The 21,827-nt window shown below is 44.0% G+C and overlaps 1 protein-coding gene and 1 pseudogene across 6 annotated transcripts; one reads left to right on the plus strand and one right to left on the minus strand.

Annotated features, from left to right (window-relative positions):
- Positions 1 to 1,238: 1,238 nt before the first annotated feature.
- LOC103639577 (ornithine carbamoyltransferase, chloroplastic-like) lies at positions 1,239 to 2,932 on the plus strand (annotated as a pseudogene).
- Positions 2,933 to 10,753: 7,821 nt separating this feature from the next.
- On the minus strand, positions 10,754 to 21,665 carry LOC100285261 (uncharacterized). 6 transcript variants are annotated; one of them, XM_035962292.1, is made up of 21 exons: positions 21,435 to 21,635; positions 19,946 to 21,328; positions 19,576 to 19,724; positions 16,591 to 16,699; positions 15,578 to 15,833; positions 15,415 to 15,514; positions 15,007 to 15,193; positions 14,753 to 14,931; positions 14,506 to 14,602; positions 14,099 to 14,182; positions 13,906 to 13,993; positions 13,705 to 13,809; positions 13,113 to 13,613; positions 12,876 to 13,011; positions 12,569 to 12,759; positions 12,380 to 12,488; positions 11,993 to 12,141; positions 11,557 to 11,886; positions 11,396 to 11,442; positions 11,249 to 11,313; positions 10,754 to 11,173 (listed from the first exon to the last, which is right to left on the minus strand). In XM_035962292.1, exons 8-18 carry the CDS (start codon positions 14,786 to 14,788, stop codon positions 11,640 to 11,642), a joined length of 1,743 nt encoding a protein of 580 aa, XP_035818185.1. In that variant the 5' UTR covers positions 14,789 to 14,931; positions 15,007 to 15,193; positions 15,415 to 15,514; positions 15,578 to 15,833; positions 16,591 to 16,699; positions 19,576 to 19,724; positions 19,946 to 21,328; positions 21,435 to 21,635; the 3' UTR covers positions 10,754 to 11,173; positions 11,249 to 11,313; positions 11,396 to 11,442; positions 11,557 to 11,639. The 6 variants fall into 6 exon arrangements, with proteins under 6 accessions (XP_035818185.1, XP_035818183.1, XP_023156753.1 ...); XM_035962290.1 differs by having other exon boundaries at positions 13,705 to 13,812; XM_023300985.2 differs by having other exon boundaries at positions 13,705 to 13,812; positions 14,753 to 15,514; positions 19,946 to 20,885; positions 21,210 to 21,328; positions 21,435 to 21,665.
- Positions 21,666 to 21,827: the final 162 nt, after the last annotated feature.

Genomic DNA, 21,827 nt, shown 5'->3' on the forward strand with positions numbered 1-21,827 from the left:
GCCCCCGCCACGCACGTCGTGACCTCCGTCGCGTCCTCACCTCTTGCGCAACCCTACTCCGAGCCCCGCAATGGGATCACCCATCTGCACCGCACCTCCCTCGCGCGCGATGGGGTCTAGGAGCAGCAAGGCCACCACGATGGGATCTGGGAGCGGCAAGAGATCGTCCTCCATCTTCGGCGACGAGCTCATATATTCAGTAAAATGCTAAGCCACTTTCTGTAATGTCAGATCAGAGTCAGTTTCTTATGTTCTTGGAAATAATAGGATTCCTGATTGTCCTGTTTATTTTGCTCGTGTCGTCAAATCGTGGTTTGATTCATCCCCACATCCTATAGATTCGAGTTCAGCGGCATGGCGAACATTTCGTCGCCCGTGACGAAGCTGCTGAGGCTGGCCAAGTACAGGGTTGTCGGACGGAGGGAGGTTCTGGAGTCCGGCGACATGGCAGTGCTGTTGCGGAATGCGAAGGCCGGGGACAAGGTGTCGGCTCGAGCGCTGCTGCACCTCATCCTCGACGGCGACGAAGGGGACGCCTCCAAGAAAGGTTCACTACTGCCCTCTGAACTGCACTGGCATGTAGATAGATTGGGATGTTTCTGTTTGCGTTGGTGAATGGGGTTGCTTTTCCCGTTCCATTATCAGATTCGTCCTTGTGCTTCTTGGCTTTCAGGCGTCCAAGATTTATACATTTCCTTTTCTCATGATACGGTGTTATTGTCAAATACTGCAATGTGCTATGTTATGTTTACTCATCTCCCTTTTATGTGTATACTTTTTAGAGAAAAAATACATTTTAGTCTCATTGTTTCAGTTTATGGTCCAATTTACAATGGCTTCGCTGTAAATGGGAAAACAACTCGGTAGGAATGCTTTTCGAATTATAAATTATTTCTATTTCATACGATGCTTCTAGGTATGTGATGAGTCCTCCAATCTGAGAAGTAGGGCATGGTAAAGCACTCCAAGCTGCTCTTTCATCGGGAAATTTACAAGTGACACTTGTGTCATACATTGAACTATGGAGTCAAAGAAATTGCATATTGTCTTTCAACATTTTTTCACCAGTGGGAACTGTAGTTATTGCATAGAATAGATGATATATTAATCATTTAGAGCCAATGTTTACATTAACTTTTATGTAGAAGAAAATTTATGTTTTATTTTACATCTAACTGTACTTTGTTGCAGCTTGTAGGTACTGATCACTGCACATTCAACTCCACACAGAAAGGACCCGTGTTTCATTTGAGACAGGATTCTTTTTACTTGGTGGGCATGCTATTTATTTGGGTCCAGATGATATCCAGATGGGCAAGCGTGAGGAGACTCGTGATGTTGCTAGAGTACTTTCTGGCTATAATGACATCATTATGGCTAGGGTCTTTGCTCACCAAGTATGGTCATGAGTTGCATAATTAAGATTTCTTTTATGTGGTCTTTTTACCAACATAACCAACAATGTCACATAACCTGGATCATTTTTCTTTTTACATATTTGATATGTCTTCTCCGTGCTGCTTAAGCACAACAATTGAATATCATTCTCAAAACTACAAGCACTATAGTCGTTAGTTAAAGTAAATTTTTGTTAGTGGGAATATATTATTATGAAACAACAACTTCAATTTGGTATTTATTTAACTGAAATAGTAAGTGTGTTTAATTCTAATAAACCAACTTGGGTCCTGATATGTATATGGATGTGTGGTGTTTTTGAACTGATATCATCATCTTGGCAGTTTTCTTCAGTGTTTTTTTGGTTTGTTTGTGTTCTATCTGATATGAAGATCAAACTCGTTTTATCTGGATGTAAACAAATAATTGGTGTTTTGAGTTGATATCTTGCCTCGAGATCATGTTTGTTTAGTTGTCTTGGATATTGTTACTTATGTTCATAGTTCATAATTTATCGTTGTCATTTGTTCTTCTCATATTGATGTTAGGTAGTTCCAGTTGGTTTTGATTCCTTTTGTTTCCATCCAAACATTGTCTCCTAACTTCTCATATGGTTTTGGTAGGATATTTTGTACTTGGCAAAATATGCATCTCTACCTGTCATAAATGGTCTCACTGACTATAACCATCCATGCCAGATAATGGCTGATGCACTTACTATGCTTGAGCAGATTGGTCGTATTGAAAACACCAAGGTAGAATCATAACACTGAATTATCTGCGTTTGACCTGTGTCTAATTTTGAGTTTTTGGGTTGTAACCAATTGTCTTCTTCGATTGCGTTGTAGGTTGTCTATGTTGGAGATGGGAACAACATTGTGCACTCATGGCTGCTATTGGCTGATGTGCTTCCTTTTCACTTTGTATGTGCTTGTCCCAAGGGATTTGAGCCTGATGCACACACAGTGGAGATGGCCAGGGGTGCTGGAATCAGTAAGATTGAAATAACAAACAGTCCCAGGGAAGCAGTTAAGGGAGCAGACGTTGTGTACACAGATGTTTGGGCCAGTATGGGACAAAAGGAAGAAATTGATTATAGAAATCAGAAGTCCCAGGGATTCACGGTATGTTTGTTTTTCACACTTTCTAGATTCTGCGTGTACTCCAAGTACATATACATAACATAAGCCCGTGAGGCGATTGAGTTACAACTAGAGAAATTATCGTATATGTTCTGACCTTCATATGATTCAAGATACTGTCTTTATCTCAAATCATAATTGTGGTGTTCAAGTGGCAGTGAAACTGTACAAGCAACCGTTGCTCAATGTCTTATTTCTGTGTTTCTCAGTCGTAATTACAGCTTACATTGTTAGCCTTCAGCTAACACTTCTATTTTTATCCTATATTGCAGGTGGATGAAACCCTGATGGAGATTGCTGGCCCATAGGCCTACCTTATGCACTGTTTGCTTGCAGAGAGAGGAGTGGAGATGACTGATGGCGCCATTGAGGCTCCCAACTCATGGAAATAAATCTAGAAGTTTTGGGCTGCACCTCCAATGCAAGTTTTTCATTTGGTTAGCTGCTCTAAATCAGTGTTGGACTGCAGTCAGGTTAGCTCACTAGGGACTTGAGCATCATGAGAGCTATCCATTGTGTGATCAAGAAGAGGAGAACATACAACATTTGCTCACCTCCTGTGTATTTGGCGGGGGCAGTCTACAGTATCGTCTTGCAAAATGGTTCAATTTTTAGCTGTGATCCAAACATGCCCTAATTGTTCTCCACTTCTTGCAGCTAACAGCTAACATGTTCTTTTCATTAATTTTCCCCTTCTACTGTCATCTAACTTGCCATGTGTTTCCTTTTCTAAGTACATACTAAAGATACTTATGATCTGTGCTGTGCGAACATTGATTGGAGGCTGTAACAAGTGTAGGTTATTCAGATAAATGGGAATTTATTGAGACACATAGACTGCTATTAAAACCTCTGATCCATGTTTTCAGCACAGAGAAAATATTTTAAGCTCTATCAGAATCTTTCACTTATAAATTAATTTTCTAAACTTAGTGTTGATCACTTGGCTGTAGGAAACCGTCCACCAGCAAAGTTTCTTGTTCCTCTACCAGCATCATCTTCAATGAAGGATGATGAGGTAAAATAAATTCCCTATTTGAATTTTTACTATCTGTTTTCTGAGGCCATCAGTTCACTTGTGATCTAATGCGGAAGCATGCAAGAAGTGCAAGTATATGTTTGCTGATTCTGTAGGGGTTATGCGTGTACTTCTTTTATTCTAAGTTGTTATGTGGTATTGCTGTATTGGGCACAATATATGCACGTAGGGGATATTTCATCAGACTTTGTAAAGCTCCTCATCAAACTGGTCCAATTAGGCACAATTTGCTATGGCTTCATTTCTCAAAAAAGGAGTTTACATATCAATGTATTTTATCATATTAATCACTATTCATATAATGATGATCTGGCTGTCGCATGCGTGTGTTGTTGGCTGACCGGCCTAACATCGTAGCTCACGTCTGTTGCCTCGACTCTCGCGCAGCCCTATCCCTTGCACGTCGCTGCCGCTATCGTCATCCCCAGATCCGTGCTCTTCTTCCCTGTCCAGCCGATACACTCTCCCCTCTGCTCCCTTCCTTCAACGGTATTATATGTTTCCGTTGCAACGCACGGGCACTCACCTAGTAATATAAGAATATATTAATGATTAATTATTAGTTCATGAGATTGAAAAAATACACATATATATATTATATAATAATATAAAAACTAGTACACTACGACTATAGTCATCTAATAAACACACATTCAGTGTGTCGCATTAGGAGTATGTGACGATTTGTTTTGTGTGAGAGATAAGTGGACCATATATGTTAACCGTAAAGGAGTAAGCATTTTATATATATATATATATATATATATATATATATATATAGGGCGATGGTAATGGAAGCCCTAGGCTTCCATTAGTACCAGGAAGCCCCAGCCAGGTATAGCCACGTTCCGTACCAGCGTGCGTCCCATCGGGCACGGTTTCTGACTTGGACAGATTTTAGCGTAAAACGTGAACAAAAACAGCGTAAATGATTACGAATTTTAGCGTAAATCGTAGACCTGTTTTGAAACGGCGAATGCGGCCCGAAAATTACGGCGTAAAAATCTCGTGCGTCCCATCGTGATCGGGTTCTGACTCGGACATATTTTAGCGTAAAACATGAACCAAAATAGCGTAAATGAGTACGAAATTTAGCGTAAATCGTATATCTGTTTCGTAACCGTAAATGGGTCCCGAAATTACGGCGTAATAATCGCGTGCGTCCAATCGTGCGCGGGTTTTGGCTCAAATATATTATAGCGTAAAACGTGAGCTAAAACAGCGTAAATGAGTACATAATTTAGCGTAAATCATATACCTGTTTCGTAACAGCAAATGAGGCCTGAATTACGGCGTGAAAATCGCGTGCGGCCGATTGAGCGCGGGTTCTGGCTCGAATGGATTTCAGCGTAAATCGTGAACCAAAACAACGTAAATGAGTATAAATTTTAACGTAAATCGTCCATCTGTTTCACAATAACGAATGTAGACCGAATGTATCTCTCAGCGCATGAGGTTGTCATAAAACGCATCAACAAATTTCGTAAATTGGTGTAAGATACAACAAGTGATCTGAGGTAATTGTAGCGTAAAATGCAAGCTAACCATCTACAGGAGAACTGTTTCAGATTTTGCAATAAGATATAAGAGATAATTATTCCTGTACTCAACTATGATAATGTCGTGTTTACATTTTAGCTGTTGGTACATACACACAAAACTCTGTTTCACCATAACACCAAAACGCATCAATTGCAGGAGTGTACTGCATGTGAATAAAAATGTGTCAGAATTCGGATAGCTGTAATATAAGGCTTTTGGAACATAATCTTGTCTATACACCTCAGTTTTCAGCACAGGTTACTACAAGAAAATAAAGAATACATAATTGCAGGAGTATACTACAAGAATATTCACTACAAGGGAAATATACAAAAATGATGAGTATCAAGGAATGACTTGTTACAAAATACCTGTAGTGAAACAACCTATGGCTAACTGAACAGTAGTGTATCCTATCGTTGAGAGCTGTTCGTCAGCAAATCAAATGGAATGGTCGCATGACATGCATCTACAAGTTTATAAAGCTACGATCTTTCCCCTGGGCCATTACCGACCAACTAAAAATTGACTTTTCACCAAAGACGTAGTCAGCTAATTCAGTAGGAACACACGCGAGGACAAGACTTTTTCTCATTGAGCTAGTCGAATCCCTAACAGCAACAGGCAAAGGGAAACAGGAGGTACAAGTGCAGATCAAGTCTACCTCATTGAAGCCGAGCCGGTGCCCTGGTCAGCTGGTCAGATTATCAAAAACACAAGTGGGCAACTTAGAGAAGATTTCCCCACACGATCAGTATAACGCGGACGATGCCAGCAAGACGAGAGCACCATACTACTACTACAGATCTGAGCACGAGAGTAAGTTAGGTATTCACAAGCGAATGCAAGCACAAATCAATGAGCATCGGTGAGAGCATTGGACACCAAACAGGTTGCAGGGTATAGAAACAGACGATGTGGACAACTACCAGCCACACCAAACCAACTTTATATTTGCTTGTGCTAGCTACAAAGACGTGGCTGGATTAGAGCATCACAAGTAATGATTAACCTAATCATCAACTAGTCCTGATAAAACATCCCAACTTTCTCAGTGATTAAAATAACAGTGGTTTGCCTATATTATAATACAATTGCCACGGGCACACGCATATGCGATTGGAAAAACCCTCCACAAAATGAAGGAATGAAACAATGCAAATCACCGCTCCTATTCGATTCAAGGAAGCATAAAAACAATACTGACGCAACGCTAACAGAAATAATTCATGCGCGACTGTGCGGGATGGCATCCAGAAACTCACATCGACAGCAGGAATGAAGGCCATCCTTGGTCGAACCCAATTGATAACAGATCCTTCGTCAGCACTGTATAATATCTAGTTAACAAAACTCACATCAATTAGGAGAATCCGCTACGCTAGCTTCAATGATCGGTAGATGGACCAGAAGTGGGCAGAACTATACCTACAAACAACAATAGAAGCAAGGGGAGACGGTGGAGCCGCTGGAACTTTGTCACCGCTGGTACATGACCTCTTTCTCTTGGAGTCTGCCTCGTCGGTGTTTCTTTCACCAGATCCACAGCCACACACCTCTGTGCAATGATTCGATGGTCAAGCCGCCAAGCCGCCATGGACCCTATCGCCATCGCCATTGCTGGGAGCTGCGCCAACGCGTGGAAGCGGTTGAGGAGAGCGAGCGGCCGAAGAGCGACACGAGCAGCGGTGCGCGCGAGCCGCAGTGCGCGGCATGGAGGAGACGCTCTTCCGGCGCTGCGCCATGGATCTCGTCTATGGGGACGCTTGTCCGCCGCGGTTGTGCTGGCTTCGCCGCGCTCGCTCATGTCGTGCAACCGCCGCCACTGAAACCCTAGTATCAGCCATCGTGGAAGGCCAGATAGAGCGATTGTTTTTATACGATGGTACATAAGCGTAAACTTGTGTATAACTAAGCGTAAACATTATTGTGGGTGGACCGGATGGTGCGCCTGGTCAACCGGACGGATGGTCGGGGCTTTCTGTAGTTAAATAGAGCCCAGGGCTCTAAATACATATATATATATATATATATATATATATATATATATCAGCTATAAGATAGACTGCAAAATTATTATAATCAAGCAGTGAGCTATTTTATTAATCTTTTGCTGTGAGGGACGGCCCTGCTAGCATCTATTATATATCAGCTATTTTATTCATCTCCTTACTGTTTTACGTTCTGCAGATTATATATGTTCATCTCTGTTGTTTCATATGTAGCCATGAATTTATCTCATCTGGTTTGTCATATTATAATATGTTATATTTGTTTGTTTTAATTTTATAGTCATGTTGTTTATGTTGCTATCTGTTTATTTTCAGTTGTTCCATTATAATACATGTACCATGTTTATATGCTTATTATATTTATATGATTAATATGTTTTATGTTCTCATGATCTATATTGTTATGGATATATTTGATATCATGATTTCTATGATTAATCATCTTTTATATGTCATCATCATAATATTAATTTATGGAATTAAAATGATATAAAAATACCTATATTTCTAACACATACCGCCCCTAATTGTACAAGGAGCTACTTGTTGCACGTGTGTGGGCATGGCTCCTACGATGGCGCAGGTATATATGGCCCGACCCCAGTCATCCATCGTATAATATAAGAATATATTAATGATTAATTATTAGTTCATGAGATTGAAAAAATACACATATATATATTATATAATAATATAAAAACTAGTACACTATGACTATAGTCATCTAATAAACACACATTCAGTGTGTCGCATTAGGAGTATGCGACGATTTGTTTTGTGTGAGAGATAAGTGGACCATATATGTTAACCGTAAAGGAGTAAGCATTATATATATATATCAGCTATAAGATAGACTGCAAAATTATTATAATCAAGCAGTGAGCTATTTTATTAATCTTTTGCTGTGAGGGACGGCCCTGCTAGCATCTAGCAGCGTGGTGGGAAAATTGTAAGCGGAACTAGTACTATTTCTTGTTGTATCGTGCTTGGGCCGACCCGACAATGAAAAGTCAGGTAAAAATGTAACATCAAAATTATATTAGGTTTTGTTATATATATCTTAAAAATAGCTTGCTTGGCTGTGGGTCGTGCCTGAATCGGCTCGGTCCAAGACAAGCACGACGTGCTTTAGTACCATGTCGGGCTTAGATTTTAAGTGTTTGGCCCAGCACGGTCCGGCCCAAAAATATTAAAAACCGTGTTGGCCCAAAGACTTAAGGCCAGGGCTCGTGCCGTGCCGGCTCGGCCCTGCCTAAGTTTCAGGTCTACCTACGATGGCGCAGATATATATGGCCCGACCTCAGCCATCTATCATATAATATAAGAATATATTAATGATTAATTATTAGTTCGTTTGATTGAAAAAATACACATATATATCATATACTATAAGAACTAGTATATTACGACCATAATCATCTAACGAACACGCACTGAGCGTGTCGCGTTAGGAGTCTGCGACGATTTGTTTTCTTTGTGACTAGTAAACTCATCGATTCGTTTCTCAGATTCTCAACAAGCTATAAATATGACTACTAAATAGTATCTTAACCAAGATTAATTACTAAATATTCCTAGCACATATTATATACTTATACTTAGTACGTATTTAGGACTACCTAATAGTGTCGCAACCAAGAAATTTTGTGTGAGAGATAAGTGAACCATATATATGTTAATCGTAAAGGACTAAGCATTATATATATCACCTATAACTATAAGATAGACTGTAAAATTATTATAATCAGCAGTGAGCTATTTTATTAACCTTTTGCTGTGAGGGACGGCCCTGCTAGCATCTAGCAGCGTGGTGGGAAAATTGTAAGCGGAACTAGTACTATTTCTTGCTGTATCGTGACGAACACTCTCTCTTGCAGTGCACAGCTAGCAGCACGCAAAATAGAACGGTAGGAGGTGGTGGATACGATGGCCATGGTTTTCTGGGTCCTGGAAGATGAGAGTGGTGACATCAGCCATCATCATCTCCTCCTCGAGATCCGGGCCAACCCATCAACGGTGCACGTTGCTGCCACGATGTTGAAAGCATGCATACATGGTACACCATGCATCTTCTACAGTACAATATTAAAACACTAGTTTTAATTGTCATCTCGCATCAATATTTTTCAAAAAAGCCTACATTTCTTTAGAATCAACCCGCACTACTTTAATCTCTTATCTACTACTATAATATGAAAGTTTATGTAAAAAATAAGGTAAAAATACGTATAAGTGAGTGTTTGAATCTTGGTTGTTGACTCCACATTCACATCCACCTAATCAATAGAAAATATATATTTTATGCTTTATTAAAACAAAAATTATCCTATGTTATATATAAAAATCATAGTAATACACGGTTATATGACTAGTCTTGTATATAAGATGGAGTTGAATTCTCCCCAAGAAAGATTTATTTATGAATACTATTACTGCTACGAGGATCAGGAGTACAAATACTAGCTGACCAGCGTCAACCACATGGATGTATTGCATGCTGGAAAAAGAGCAGCAGCAATGAAGCAATGCAGTCTAGTCATGGATGGATGATGCGCGGGCCGGGGGGCACTGTTGCGGCGGCCGATCCAATGATTAGCAGGGACAAATCATGGAAATCCGGCCGGGATGATGAATCTATCTTGACTGCGCGCACGCATATCTAGCGTCTGTTCTTGTTCGCATTGCACCGGGCGGGCCCACGCAGAAATGAAATCCACCCGGCCATGCATTTCGTCGCTTAGCTTAGCTTGTTCTTCACCAACAACAAGGCATGTAGTACATGTACTATGCCCTCTGCCGCTCCGGGGCCGGGGCTACGGGCTACCGCCGTCCGCCGGCGACGAGTCTCTGTCTCCTTCCCTCCCTCCCTCCCAGTCGTGTCCTCTCATGCATAGCATATGCTTTTCCACCAATCACCTCAGCACGCTCAAAGGGTGCAATGTCACAGCCATGCATTTTGCTCCATACCAATGGAGATTCTTTTATTCCCAGGCTACAATTGTTAAATCCACCCATCACATGGACATACGCATAAAAGAAGGCTGTCTGTCATTTCCTCCTTTTGAGGCGTAGTATAGTACTCCCCGTACATCTGTACATAGGCTTATCTCCTGTTAAGGGGGCTAACACTAACACACCCAATCAAGAATGATGTAAAGCAGGCCAGGAAATGAGGTTAAAAGTGGCCTAGAACCCTGCATCATCTCCAAGCATCGGGGCCGGCCGGTGTCCAGAACGCTGAGACCTGCTGTGGCTAATGGCGACTGTCACCCGCAACAAGCTAGCACTTTTCCAGTGGCTGGACAACAAAGATTTGCATGTTGTTCAGGGTGCACTCAATCTGACCAATCATTCATGCAGGAACTGCTAGCCATAGCGAAAATCATTCCTCGCTAGACCTCATCCTCATCCATGGCGGCGTGCGCCTTGCGCTTGCGAGACAAGCAGAAAAGTATATGTATATCACAGACGTCCCTGCGCGAGTCTGCAGGTTCCACAGCGGCCCAGCCAGTGCTGCTTTACATTACAGTGAAAAGTGGTGGTGGGGGGAGGAAGAGCACGCATTTTCCTGCACTGCAGGGCACGGCGACGGCCGCTGGAAATGTGACAGGTAGCCTTTCTGTCAGCTCAGCTGATTCTGACGACGCTCATAGAAACAAAAAAACATGGCAGCCATGGCCTACGCATCCCCTTTTCCATCCATGGAAATGATACGATACGAGAGCGATGCAGAATTGCAGAGGCTTCATGGGCCAACAGCTTTAAAATAAAACTATACAGTAAGTATATGCAGAAGGACTGCTTGTTGTTACTGTCCTAGTTCAACCTCAACGTCTCCTGGGCTTATGATTCAGTATCGTACTGTCTGTCCGTCCAAGGGAAAGAAGAAGAAGAAGAAAAAGAAAAAAAAACGAACCAACCGTCTGCTGTAAAGTAAGTGGGCATCTTGTTGCTTATTATTATTATTCTCTTCAAAGTAAGTGAAGCACGCCCTTGTTGCCAGTATGTGACTTTGGTCAGAGAGAACATATGGCCCTTGGCTGCAAAAAGGAGGAGAGGGAATAAGATGGAGTGACTCATCAGACCTCTCATGCACCCCAAATGTACTCGTATACCTTATCTCGGAGTAGTTAAAATCTTGAGCATACTATGTACCCAAGAAGATGTACAATGCGCAGGCCTGCAATCTTACTAGATTCAGTCAGTTCTTCGGCACCTATAATGAGCATGACCATGATATATGAGTAGTCAGTAGAGCTTACCGGGCTATCTATCAGAAGCTGAAGCTTTGGCCCAACAAATTTCGGATCTTCATACCAAAAGAAAAAAAAAACAGCATGACATTGAAAATCATTAGTGTGCATTGACGCAACCTAGACATTTCAGATAAGAACCCAAAGCCACTCGATCTCCAAGGCCTTACCTTTCCATCAACTGCACTTGCACTTGCACTTGCACTTGCATTGAATCAACATTCGAAGGACGCTGAATCCCTCAAACCCTGTTTCAGTAGAAGTTCAGGTCCGTGTATCCGTACGGGTTGATGTCGGTGTATCCATATGAGTAAGGCAGCAGTTCTTGGATGTCCAGCTGAGAGCTGGAGCAGCTCATCTTCTGGATCCGGCTATGATTGATCGATTCCACTTCCGCGCTGAAGACGCTGTAGACAGGTCGATGGTCCGAAAAGCGAGACTCACCTCGTACGTATGACAGTTGACCGAGGCCTGCTCCGTACCATAGGATACGGTCGCACCTGCGTGCCAAAGGTCACTGAGGTTACTTCTTGGCTTCTAGTCAAAGTCCGGCAGAGATAGTCTGCGCCAAAATCTGCAGCAGCAAAAAAATTAAAAAAAAATTACCATGCAGGGGTTCTCCTCTTCTCCTTCTGGTTCATGTCGTCTCCGGCGTACTTGTCCGAATTGTTCGAGTACTTGTATGTTGGGGGGAAATATATGTTCCCCTCAGTCCACCCAACAAATACTCTTCCACCTCTTTGCTCGATCCTTAGCTGAAAGCGCAAGGTTTCCTTGTCTTTGAGATAACATGATACATACATATATATTTTTTGAACCATTTTTATAGCGAAAACAATAGCCCCTTTTGCTTTTTTGTGAAGGCAGCAGTAATCTTGTAACATGATAAAGTAAAAAAAAAGAATGACAAGACTAAAGGCACTGAATTGCCTCTGGCGCAAGAATTCTACTGCACTGCTTTCTAGAGCTTCAACGCTACACACACGCACGCACCTGATCTTTCTCTAGCAATGCTTTCCAATTGCGCATCTCGACCAGGGCCTTCACTGACCGATAGGAAAGCGCGATCCGGTAATTTAGGTCCCCGAGCCAGATGATTCGACTGCAATGAAAGGCAAAACAATCACACCAAATGCATATGGAGTAAAACTTCATGGGTCCGTTGCAAGGTTCTTTGCTTACTCGTGCCCTAAGATTGTCTCTGGCGAACGCTCATACTGCCCATAGACCATTGGGAACCTGGTCTTTCTCAGGATTTCCAGCACATCCGAGTTCCTACGCAGTTCGTCACCTTCCTTCTGTCCTGAAGTCAGGTGGCTGCAGACGAAGCAGAAGCTTGTTTGGTGCAATAACATGCTAATCGAAATTGAACCCTGGAAAACAAATCCTTTACCATTGAATATTTAAGCTAGCAAGATTCCCTGTTTGTGCTCAAATTATACACGATAAACTGGAAAATCGACAAAAAAAAAGACACGCTATGACTAACCTTATTCCCAAGGTAGCCCATCAGTCCTCTCCCAACACAAGAAACTTTCAGATTTCTTATGTCATCTCTTATGTCCTTCCGAGCCCAAATCATCAGAAACAACCCTACCATTTGCTTGCTTGCCACCAGACAGTATCTGAACAGCCAGTTACCACAAGAAATACACTAACTCACATAGCTAGTAATGGGACGATGGAGTCCAGCTTCAAGAATGAATAACTTCAGAACAAAACTTACCTAGTTTGGCCAGGCCGTCTTTGACCATCTTCCAGAGATGATGCATTGCCGTAACCGTACGACACTGGTGAATACACAGTGCTCGGTGACTCTCCAGTATTATTCTCATCATCTGACGATCCACCCCATCGGTAGTTGTTCTCATAGTCGCTAGGCCTACGGCCATAGATTGCTCGGTCACAGACACTGTACCGACGTTCCAGCCTTGGCTGAGGAGCAAGAATGTCACCCTCCATCCTCAAACTCCGACTAAGCCCAGCCTGGAAAGACCGGCGATGGAAGAAACTTGCACTGTTCTGCTTCGATGACAAACCCTCAAAATCATCGTCGATCTCCACCACAGGGTTAGGAGCCGGAGATGGTGTCCGGAAGCTCCCGTTGCCACTAGTACCTGGCAAATTGTTCAGTGTCCTCCTGACCAGTGACACCCACCTCTTCGCTGGAACATTGTCCTCTGTCCCAAGGACGTTACCGGCATTGAGTGGAACAATTTCTTGAAACCTAGACAAACAATAGCATCAACAAACCCGGTGAAATCTTACTTGATTAATAGCACTGCCACAAGAATCGTGATCGAGATGTACACAAGTACCCGAGGACATAGATGTCAGCAGGAGGTGCAGCGTGGAGCCAGTCCTCGAGGCTCATGTTATTTGGCGGGGAACGGCCGCCCACATTCCATGTAGCAACAAATATCCTACTTCAAGCACACGAGAAGTTACCTAACCGTCTAAGTTTTGGAAATGGTGGGTACGACGAGCACTAACTCTGCAACGGCAATGCAGTAGTATACCTATAGTCCAATGTCACTGTGGCTTCGGCGGCATCAAGGTCAATCTTTCCCCGCCTCGAGTGCCCATTGCTCCTCCTCGAGGACCTCTCTGAATCAACGCGCGACGGCATCGAAGAAACAATTCAGAAATGTGACAGTCCAGGTAGCAAATAAAGGACAAGCCTTTGGCGTAGCCTGCTAATACTCTGCTCACCTGTCTTGCTCTTCTTCACTGTGCTCGGCTCCCTACGGGTGAAGCTGCTGCCCCTCCTCCACTCGTCATCGCCCCCTCCTGCAACTGAAGCAAGAAACCATCGATCAGGCAACATCCAATCCAAGATAGCAGCGCGTTGTATCAATATCTTGGTAACAAGAGCTCGTGGGAAGAAAAAAAAACACAGGAAAGCTGGTGTGTCTGGTGAAAGAAAAAGAGAAAGAACAAGACAAGAAAGATGAGAAGCTGAAGAGACAGCAAAACTGATCTTCATGAGACAGATGGCGAGCTCACTGCCGGAGCAATGCGGGGGGGGGGGGGGGGGGGGGGGGGGGGGGCAACCAGGCCTACGAATACGTACGATACAAACGCGCACAGGGCGAGAGCTAGCTCACAGAAACGCGTACCTGTCCTACCAATCGCGGCCACATCGTCGGCGTGGAAGTCGTGGGCCTTGCTCCTGATGTTGAACCACTTCCTCACCAAGCTCTTGGACCACGACAGCTACAAGCCGCACCGGCACCGCAGCAGGCAAAAACATCAAGGAACGGCGCAAAAATGGAGGAGCATGGAGAGGGACGTACTAGTAATTTAACTTTTAGAAATGCAGCAGAGCTGAGTGAAGGTGGAGGGGAGGGAGGAGTCGGAAGATACCTTGCTCTTCTTGGTGGTGTTGCTGCCATCTCTCATCCTTGCTGCTAGCTAACACTCATGCAGCCGTAGCGTAGAGACTGCTGCTGCGTGCTGCGAAATGGACAGCTGATGTAGGTAGAAGAAGCCAAGGCGGGCGGGCGGGCGCAGAGACAACTGTTTGTTTGTTTGTTTTTTTTTCCCTATAAACAAAGCCTGTGATTTGATGGAGAAGGAGAGAGGACGGCTGGAGAGTGGGGGAGAGGAGGAGTAAGTACTTGAGGATGGGAACAAAATCTTGATTCTGCTTGGAGGAAAGAGCGCGCGCTAACACCAATGTTCTAACTGGCTCCTGAACCTGAAGCGAAGGAGGAGGAGGAGGGAGGAGGGCGAGCGGAGATACTGGACCGGAGACGGAGAGCGCTCTGCTTCTGCTCTGTCTTCCTTCCTCCCTGCTTCAAAACTCTGGGTATTTGGAGGGAGGCGAAGTTGTGTCATGTGTGAGTAGCCCAACACTAACTACGTGTGTGTGAGGCTGGGCGGGAGAATAAAGCGAAAGAGGAATCTGACAGTCTCCTCTGCTTTTACGCTGGTCTTGCTTGCAAAACCAAGTGGGGGGAGCAAAATACGTAGTACACCTGTAGTAGCATGTAGGTACAAGTAGAAGAAAGGGAAAGAAGGCATACAAGCACTACGGTACGGGTGCCATCCGGATTCGGGGTGGAAAAGTAGTGCAGAACATCTCAACTCCATCAGCGGAAAAGAGGAGGGACAGCCACATTGATACTGCAGTATTTGTAGTATTATGGAGAGAAAAAAGAATATTGTTGTGTGCAGCAGCGTACTTACTAACTAGTAGTGGTACTGCAGTGCTGGTGGTGTCGTCCCAGCAGAACCACTAGAGGAGAGGCTGCTCACACTTCACCGCGACCTTGCTTTTCTCCGTTCCAAGGGCGTTTTTCGGCACCAGATATATGATACGGCCCCCCTAGTTTTTTTCCCCCACCTTGTTCCTTTCTTCTTTTGATACGCTTTCGTACTTGGGCTCGAGGAGAGACTGGTCTCTCCCTCTCCGGCCAGCCTGCTGGATCTTGCATCGCTATCCCTGTACGGCGAGCAGAGTGTGTGAGTTGGATTGGAGAACTCGAGATGCTTTCCTTCTACTTGTACTAGCGCTGCTCTGTTCTTAGCAGCTCAACGTAAAAAAGCAACTTTGTTATAGCTCAATGTATAAACAACTCTGTTATACTGTTTCCAGGAGGAGGCTAAGCTACTTGGAATGGAATGCAATGGAATGGAATGCAGCTACGGCTGCCAGTCACACTCACACAGTCGCCACACGGATTTTGGAGGACTCTTGTTGTTCCGCGTGCCTTTTGAGTCCTGACTGAGTGTGAGAGAGAGCGCCGCCCCGGAATCTGGATGGTGGTGGTCACTCCCTACTCCCAAGGGATTCACTCTTCTTTCCATGTGCTTGCTACTCAAGAATCAAAGAGCGTGCTCCTGTCATGGCAAAACGAAAGCCAAGGGCCGCGCCTAATTTCTTCTCTCATCCTTCCTTTTCTTTCGTCAGAACTGGACCGGATCAAGATCGGAACAAATGAGCTCGCCCCTCTTGGCCGAGACCGGACCGGCACATGTATGTATGTATGTATACATCTACTTTGCTGCCACTATACATCGTACATTATGGCAGACCTTTGTTCTGTGGAACAGTATATATATGGTACAGTCATGAGTTTTAGAAGAAGCAGCGATTCTTTCTTTAACGAGGTGCCAGTTCTTTTAGAATTTTTTTTTTCCATACATATGGTACTCGATCAAATTTAGCGCGGAACGAAACAGTGGCAAGAATGAATTACCTTGAGGAAGAGGACAGCAGAACCTTTGTGCCAATCACGTGGCATCCATTTTCAATGATCGTCTGCTCAGACGGCAGGACGGCGGCCTTAGCAGAAGCGACCAGTCCGTCTGAACCACACATAGTTAACAATTAGCGTCATAATCCTGGAACCAAGAGATTACGACCAGGGTTACCAACAGAGCCCCATCATTTCCGCTTAGTTTATCCATGATTCCCACGGGTGTACGGCACCTTAGATAAAAGTAGGCCTGAGTTGGAGCAGATCAGCCATTGGTCTCTCTGTTCCAACAAGTACATGTTGGCTGATCATGAGTTCAAATATCATGCTACCAACAGGACACATACCGCCTCCCCCAAATCATGGCCAGGCATACAACTTTTGTTGTCTTTTACAATTGCACACACGCTAGATTCATGTGTATAATGCAAAAAAAAAAAACTATATACTGAATGCTACATCTACGTGCCTAAAAAGTCAGGTGTATATGGCAGACCTGGATCCATGGTCCCACTGTCATAGAAGGATGTTGCACGAGTGGGTGGAAAAAGACGGTCAGTTTTTAAATATAATAATGACCACCACCACTTGGGACAAGGCCTCCTAAGCATGGGCGCAATGTGTGATTAGACTAGTGCCTAGATTGATTAATTCAATCAAGAAAAAAAGTACAAGGCTAGTTGTTGTGCACATTTGCTCCCTTCTCCCAAGACAAGTCCAATCTTCTTGAGTTGAGAGCAGACTTGACCAAGAATAAGAACATGGGTACTGCTAGCCCTGCAATCTGTGCAGCTGACTGTTACTTAGCCCCACCAAGCAAATTAACAAGTTAGAGAAAAAAATTCCATAGAGTGTGTGCAACAAGACCTCCAAAGGCGCCAGCACATAGTGACATCCTAAGACGTGATAATAACAGTAAGAGAGACCATGGAAGGCTAAAGTTATTATGAAAAGAGACGGTAAAGGAAGACTTGAAAAAAAAAATGAAATATACCTAAAGATTTAGCCTTGTTTAGGACTAAAAGGCTTTATTATTACAGCTGTTGTAGAGAAATCCATAGAGCATTGTGTTCAGACTTGAAACAGCACAAGGAGGCACTTATGCCAGTCTATCTATGAGGTTAGGGGCATTAAGCATGAGATCATTGGTTGCACAGAGTACATGTGTCAGCCTAATGTCAGAGCAAAGCAGGTTTCAGGGTCTAGATTAGCTATAAAGGCCATATTGGACACGCATGCCCTTCCCTTATCTCCAGAAATGGGAATCCCTACACCTTCCCCTTTTTTTTTCATTGCTGAAGCATTCGTATTGGTCTTCACGACAATGTGGTACTTGAGTCATGATTTATGCCCTCATCATAATTTCCATAATGATTTTAGAAATAACTGTATCATTAGGCCATCCAACAATCTGTATGTTTACTATATATTTGTAAAACGACGATACGACGAAATGCCAAACTGAATGCTTACCAGGACACATGTACATATACGTTTTTAATACGATAACCAACTATTAAATAAATTACTTAAGATCACTAAATTGTAGTGCAAGGGAACGACTTCGGTTAAGCGTTAATGGCTGGTAGATTTTTTTTTTTAAAAAAAAAGAGAGATCGGAAGCAGAAAGTAGGATAGGTTCAGGACTAGCCTGAACTTGAAAGCTGAAACAAATAACAAAGTACTCCCTAGTCCCTACTTAATAATCTACAGTGTGCCAGATTGCTGAAACCTAAACGAAAAAAAATGGGGGAAGGTGTCCTCTGCGAAATGTGGAGTCAGTCAAAACAGGATCCTCGTTCCATATGCTTTGGCCAAAGTGTTCCTCTTTGCCTTTTTTGCTTTTTCAGCTTTGCAGCCTCTCAGTCTGAGGCCCTCCTCATTCAGTTCAATCCCTTCCTCCCCTCTCTGTCTCTCTCTCTCTCTCTCTAACGGTAACAGAGGAAGCCAGCAACTTATACTAGATGCAGGAGCAGACGAGAGAGAGAAAATAAAATAAAATGAACAGCGTGCTCCAAAAGACTGACGCACTGCTGTGAAGTGTGAACTGCGATATTCTTACAAAAAGCGTACGGCATTTCTTCAGCAGCCAACTAGCTAAGCTAGCTAGATTAAATGGCTGCATCTCCCGCTCAATCTCTCTCTCTCTCTCTCGCTTTCACACACACCTCCCCAGTTCCCCTCGTGTCATTGTCTGAAAGCCTCCTCTAGTTGATAGAGTTGCACACGGAGGACAACCCAAAGCGTCTTTGACGGAGTGAGGATAGCTGCTGACTTGCTGCTGGTGCTGATCGATCTAGCACGTACTCGAGCACAACCAACTCTCTCTCTCTCTCTCTCTCTCTCTCATTTGCCATGCACACAGTCAGACACTCTACTGCAGTTCCACCCTTTTGTCCCAATCCCTACAGCTCCCTCTCTCTCTCTCTCTCTCTCTCTCTCTCTCTCTCTCTCTCTCTCTCTCTCTCTCTCTCTCTCTCTCTCTCTCTCTCTCTCTCTCTCTCTCTCTCTCTCTCTCTCTCTCTCTCTCTCTCTCTCTCTCTCTCTCTCTCTCTCTCTCTCTCTCCCTCTCTCTCTCTCTCTCTCTCTCTCTCTCTCTCTCTCTGCCTCTGCACAAGCCTGCAGCCACCATTTCTGTTGCTGCAAAGGGATTTCTCTCCAACTGGACCCCGCTATTGATAAACGCATCAAGTTACCATCATTTCTAAAATCTTGGAATACGGCCCACTGTCCGTGGCCACATGAGCGTGCCCATGAAAAGCCCAGACTAAAGCGTCTAGGTAGATAGATATGCCCTTGCACCCATCTACAGCTGACCCATGGATACACCCATTATAGCATGTACCGCAGGAAACAAAACAAAAAAACATAATACAAACTATCCTAGCAGACCATAAAGTAATTGCAACAGTAAGAAGCACGTAAACCAAAAACTAAAGTTGGAAAAAAGTCAGAGTAACACACAGGGCGACAGCGTTTCCTCACCGGCGTACAGTGCTTTCTGCGCAGCGCACGTACAGTACAGTACAGCCACGCGAGGGCTGGATTGGATTCTTGTGTGGTCCGTCCGTCCGTCCATCTTGTGCAGCAGCTGCCATGCTCCACAGCTCCAGCTTAAAAGAGAAAACCCGAGCCTGCAGCCAGCAATGTGCACAAGGACTAGTTACATATGTCGCGCGTGGTCAAGACGCAGGACCACATGAACAGTAACATCGTAACAGACTTGGCTGGCCGGGTATAGCATGGACAACTGACCAGAAACGATACGGCCTAACGGAATTCCGCAGCAACCTTTGTGGAAGAGTGGGGAGATTTGATTCCCAGATGTGCACAAAGGACAGCTTTGAATGGTTACCTCGGTCATGTGGTTCCTGTTCTGTGCTCATAGGGTCCGTGGGCTTCGAAGCTTGAGACAGTCCAGTCCATGTCCATCGGAGACGAGTAGCTGCTATCCACAGTATCTTGCACAAGCACAACATCATCAGCAGTCAAGACAGTAGAAGAGCGGACTATCTGACTGTGTAAGTAATGGGTTTCTGTTGATATGAACAGTTTTTTCTGCATGTCCTGGCAGAGAAGCTGTTGAGAATCCGTGGACATGAATGACACTTCAGGAAGAACAAAAAAAAAATCCATAAGATCTACAAGACATATGGCAATTATAGGCTCCTGACATTGTACCTGCAAAAAAACGTACTTTCTAATATAACAAGCTTCTATGGCACACCGCACACTAATTTGTCCCCTGTCACAGAGCAACCTGCCCACATGATCAGTTGTTGTTGGCATGTGTAACCAACCATTCACCAATATATGATGGGTGCAAGCTTGTTGGAACTAGAAAGCGAACACCAGGGTACCTTCCAAGGAACGTACAGCTGCACTTGAACTCCTGATGACAAAGCTGTAAGATGAGGGCAGTTGGATCAAACACAAATTTGTTGGGGAGTATAGTCTTCAAATTTGAGAGACAGGATTTGGTAGATCAGGAGTCTGGCAAGGAGACCAACTATTGCCCATGCTATTCATCCTGGCCATGGACTCACTGCAGGCTGCAGCGCCTACTTGACCTATCGACACATCAGGGGATACTTATACTGACATCCTTATGCTGGGATACTTATACTGACATCTTTAGGCTATCTCCAGCAGCTTACCCATCTCATAGTTATATTCAAACTTCACTCTGCGAACAGTGTAGTCTACAGTGTATAACAATGCAGAATAGTGCTTTTGGATAAACTTTGGGTAGACTGCTGCAAACGGCCTTAGCTCTGTGGCAATAAGTCGTTCGTCTGCAACACAACCGACAGAAAACTGAGTATGTGCTTCAGAGACCAAGCATTATTGAAATTTATGAACCTAATTTACATCAGATGAACTGAGTTACAGCACAATGAATTTCCTGGATCCTAAATGCAGAGAATAAATAAAAAATATATAAAAGGAACTGCATCCTCCCAGATGAATCCCATGCCCTCTGCAGAGAAAGCAAGTCATTAAAAAATCCAAGGGTGTTTTGGGACAGCAACAACAATTATGCCAATCACCATTCTCGCTACTCAAGACAGGTTAAATGCTCAGCAGAGGGTATGGGGGAAGAACCAATCCCAGATTACCAATTAGTCAAGCCCGCAGTCTATTTCTTCAAATCCGTCGCGATCACCGCCGATCAGTTCCAGAAGTATAGAATAGATGAGGAAACCAGCCGCCGCTACTTATCAGTAGCATGTGCTCCCTATCCAGAAAGTACACACCAAGTATCAACCCACTCACTGTTTGGGCAAGTAACTGAACATTTGTCGTTGATTTCCAGTGATTCGAATGTAGGCCCCTATCGATACCTGCGCCGAGGGCGAGGGAGGCGACGCGCGTGGCAGGTGATGGCGATTCCAGATTCCGTTCAGGTGGAGGTGGAGACAACGGAGGACGTGCAAGGACGGCCAAGATGGCATACCGGCATACCCTCGCCGCCGCCGCCCACCGTTGGACAATTCTCTGCTCACCCTTCTCGACGGGGCGAACCGATCTAGACCGTGGAGATCAAACTGACGTCTCATGTAGACCTATGAGGCTATCCGCAGCGGTTCCCTAAATTTTTCCCCTATATCACTTTTTTGCGTCACATCATTAACATTTCATCCCCTATTTTTCCATCTCCCGCAGCGGTTCCCTCTAAATACTCCCCCTATACCCCACTACAACTATAAAATATCATTTTCTATATCTACTATTAA

The sequence above is a fragment of the Zea mays genome, chromosome 9, assembly GCF_902167145.1.
Source record: "Zea mays cultivar B73 chromosome 9, Zm-B73-REFERENCE-NAM-5.0, whole genome shotgun sequence".
NCBI lineage: Eukaryota > Viridiplantae > Streptophyta > Magnoliopsida > Poales > Poaceae > Zea > Zea mays.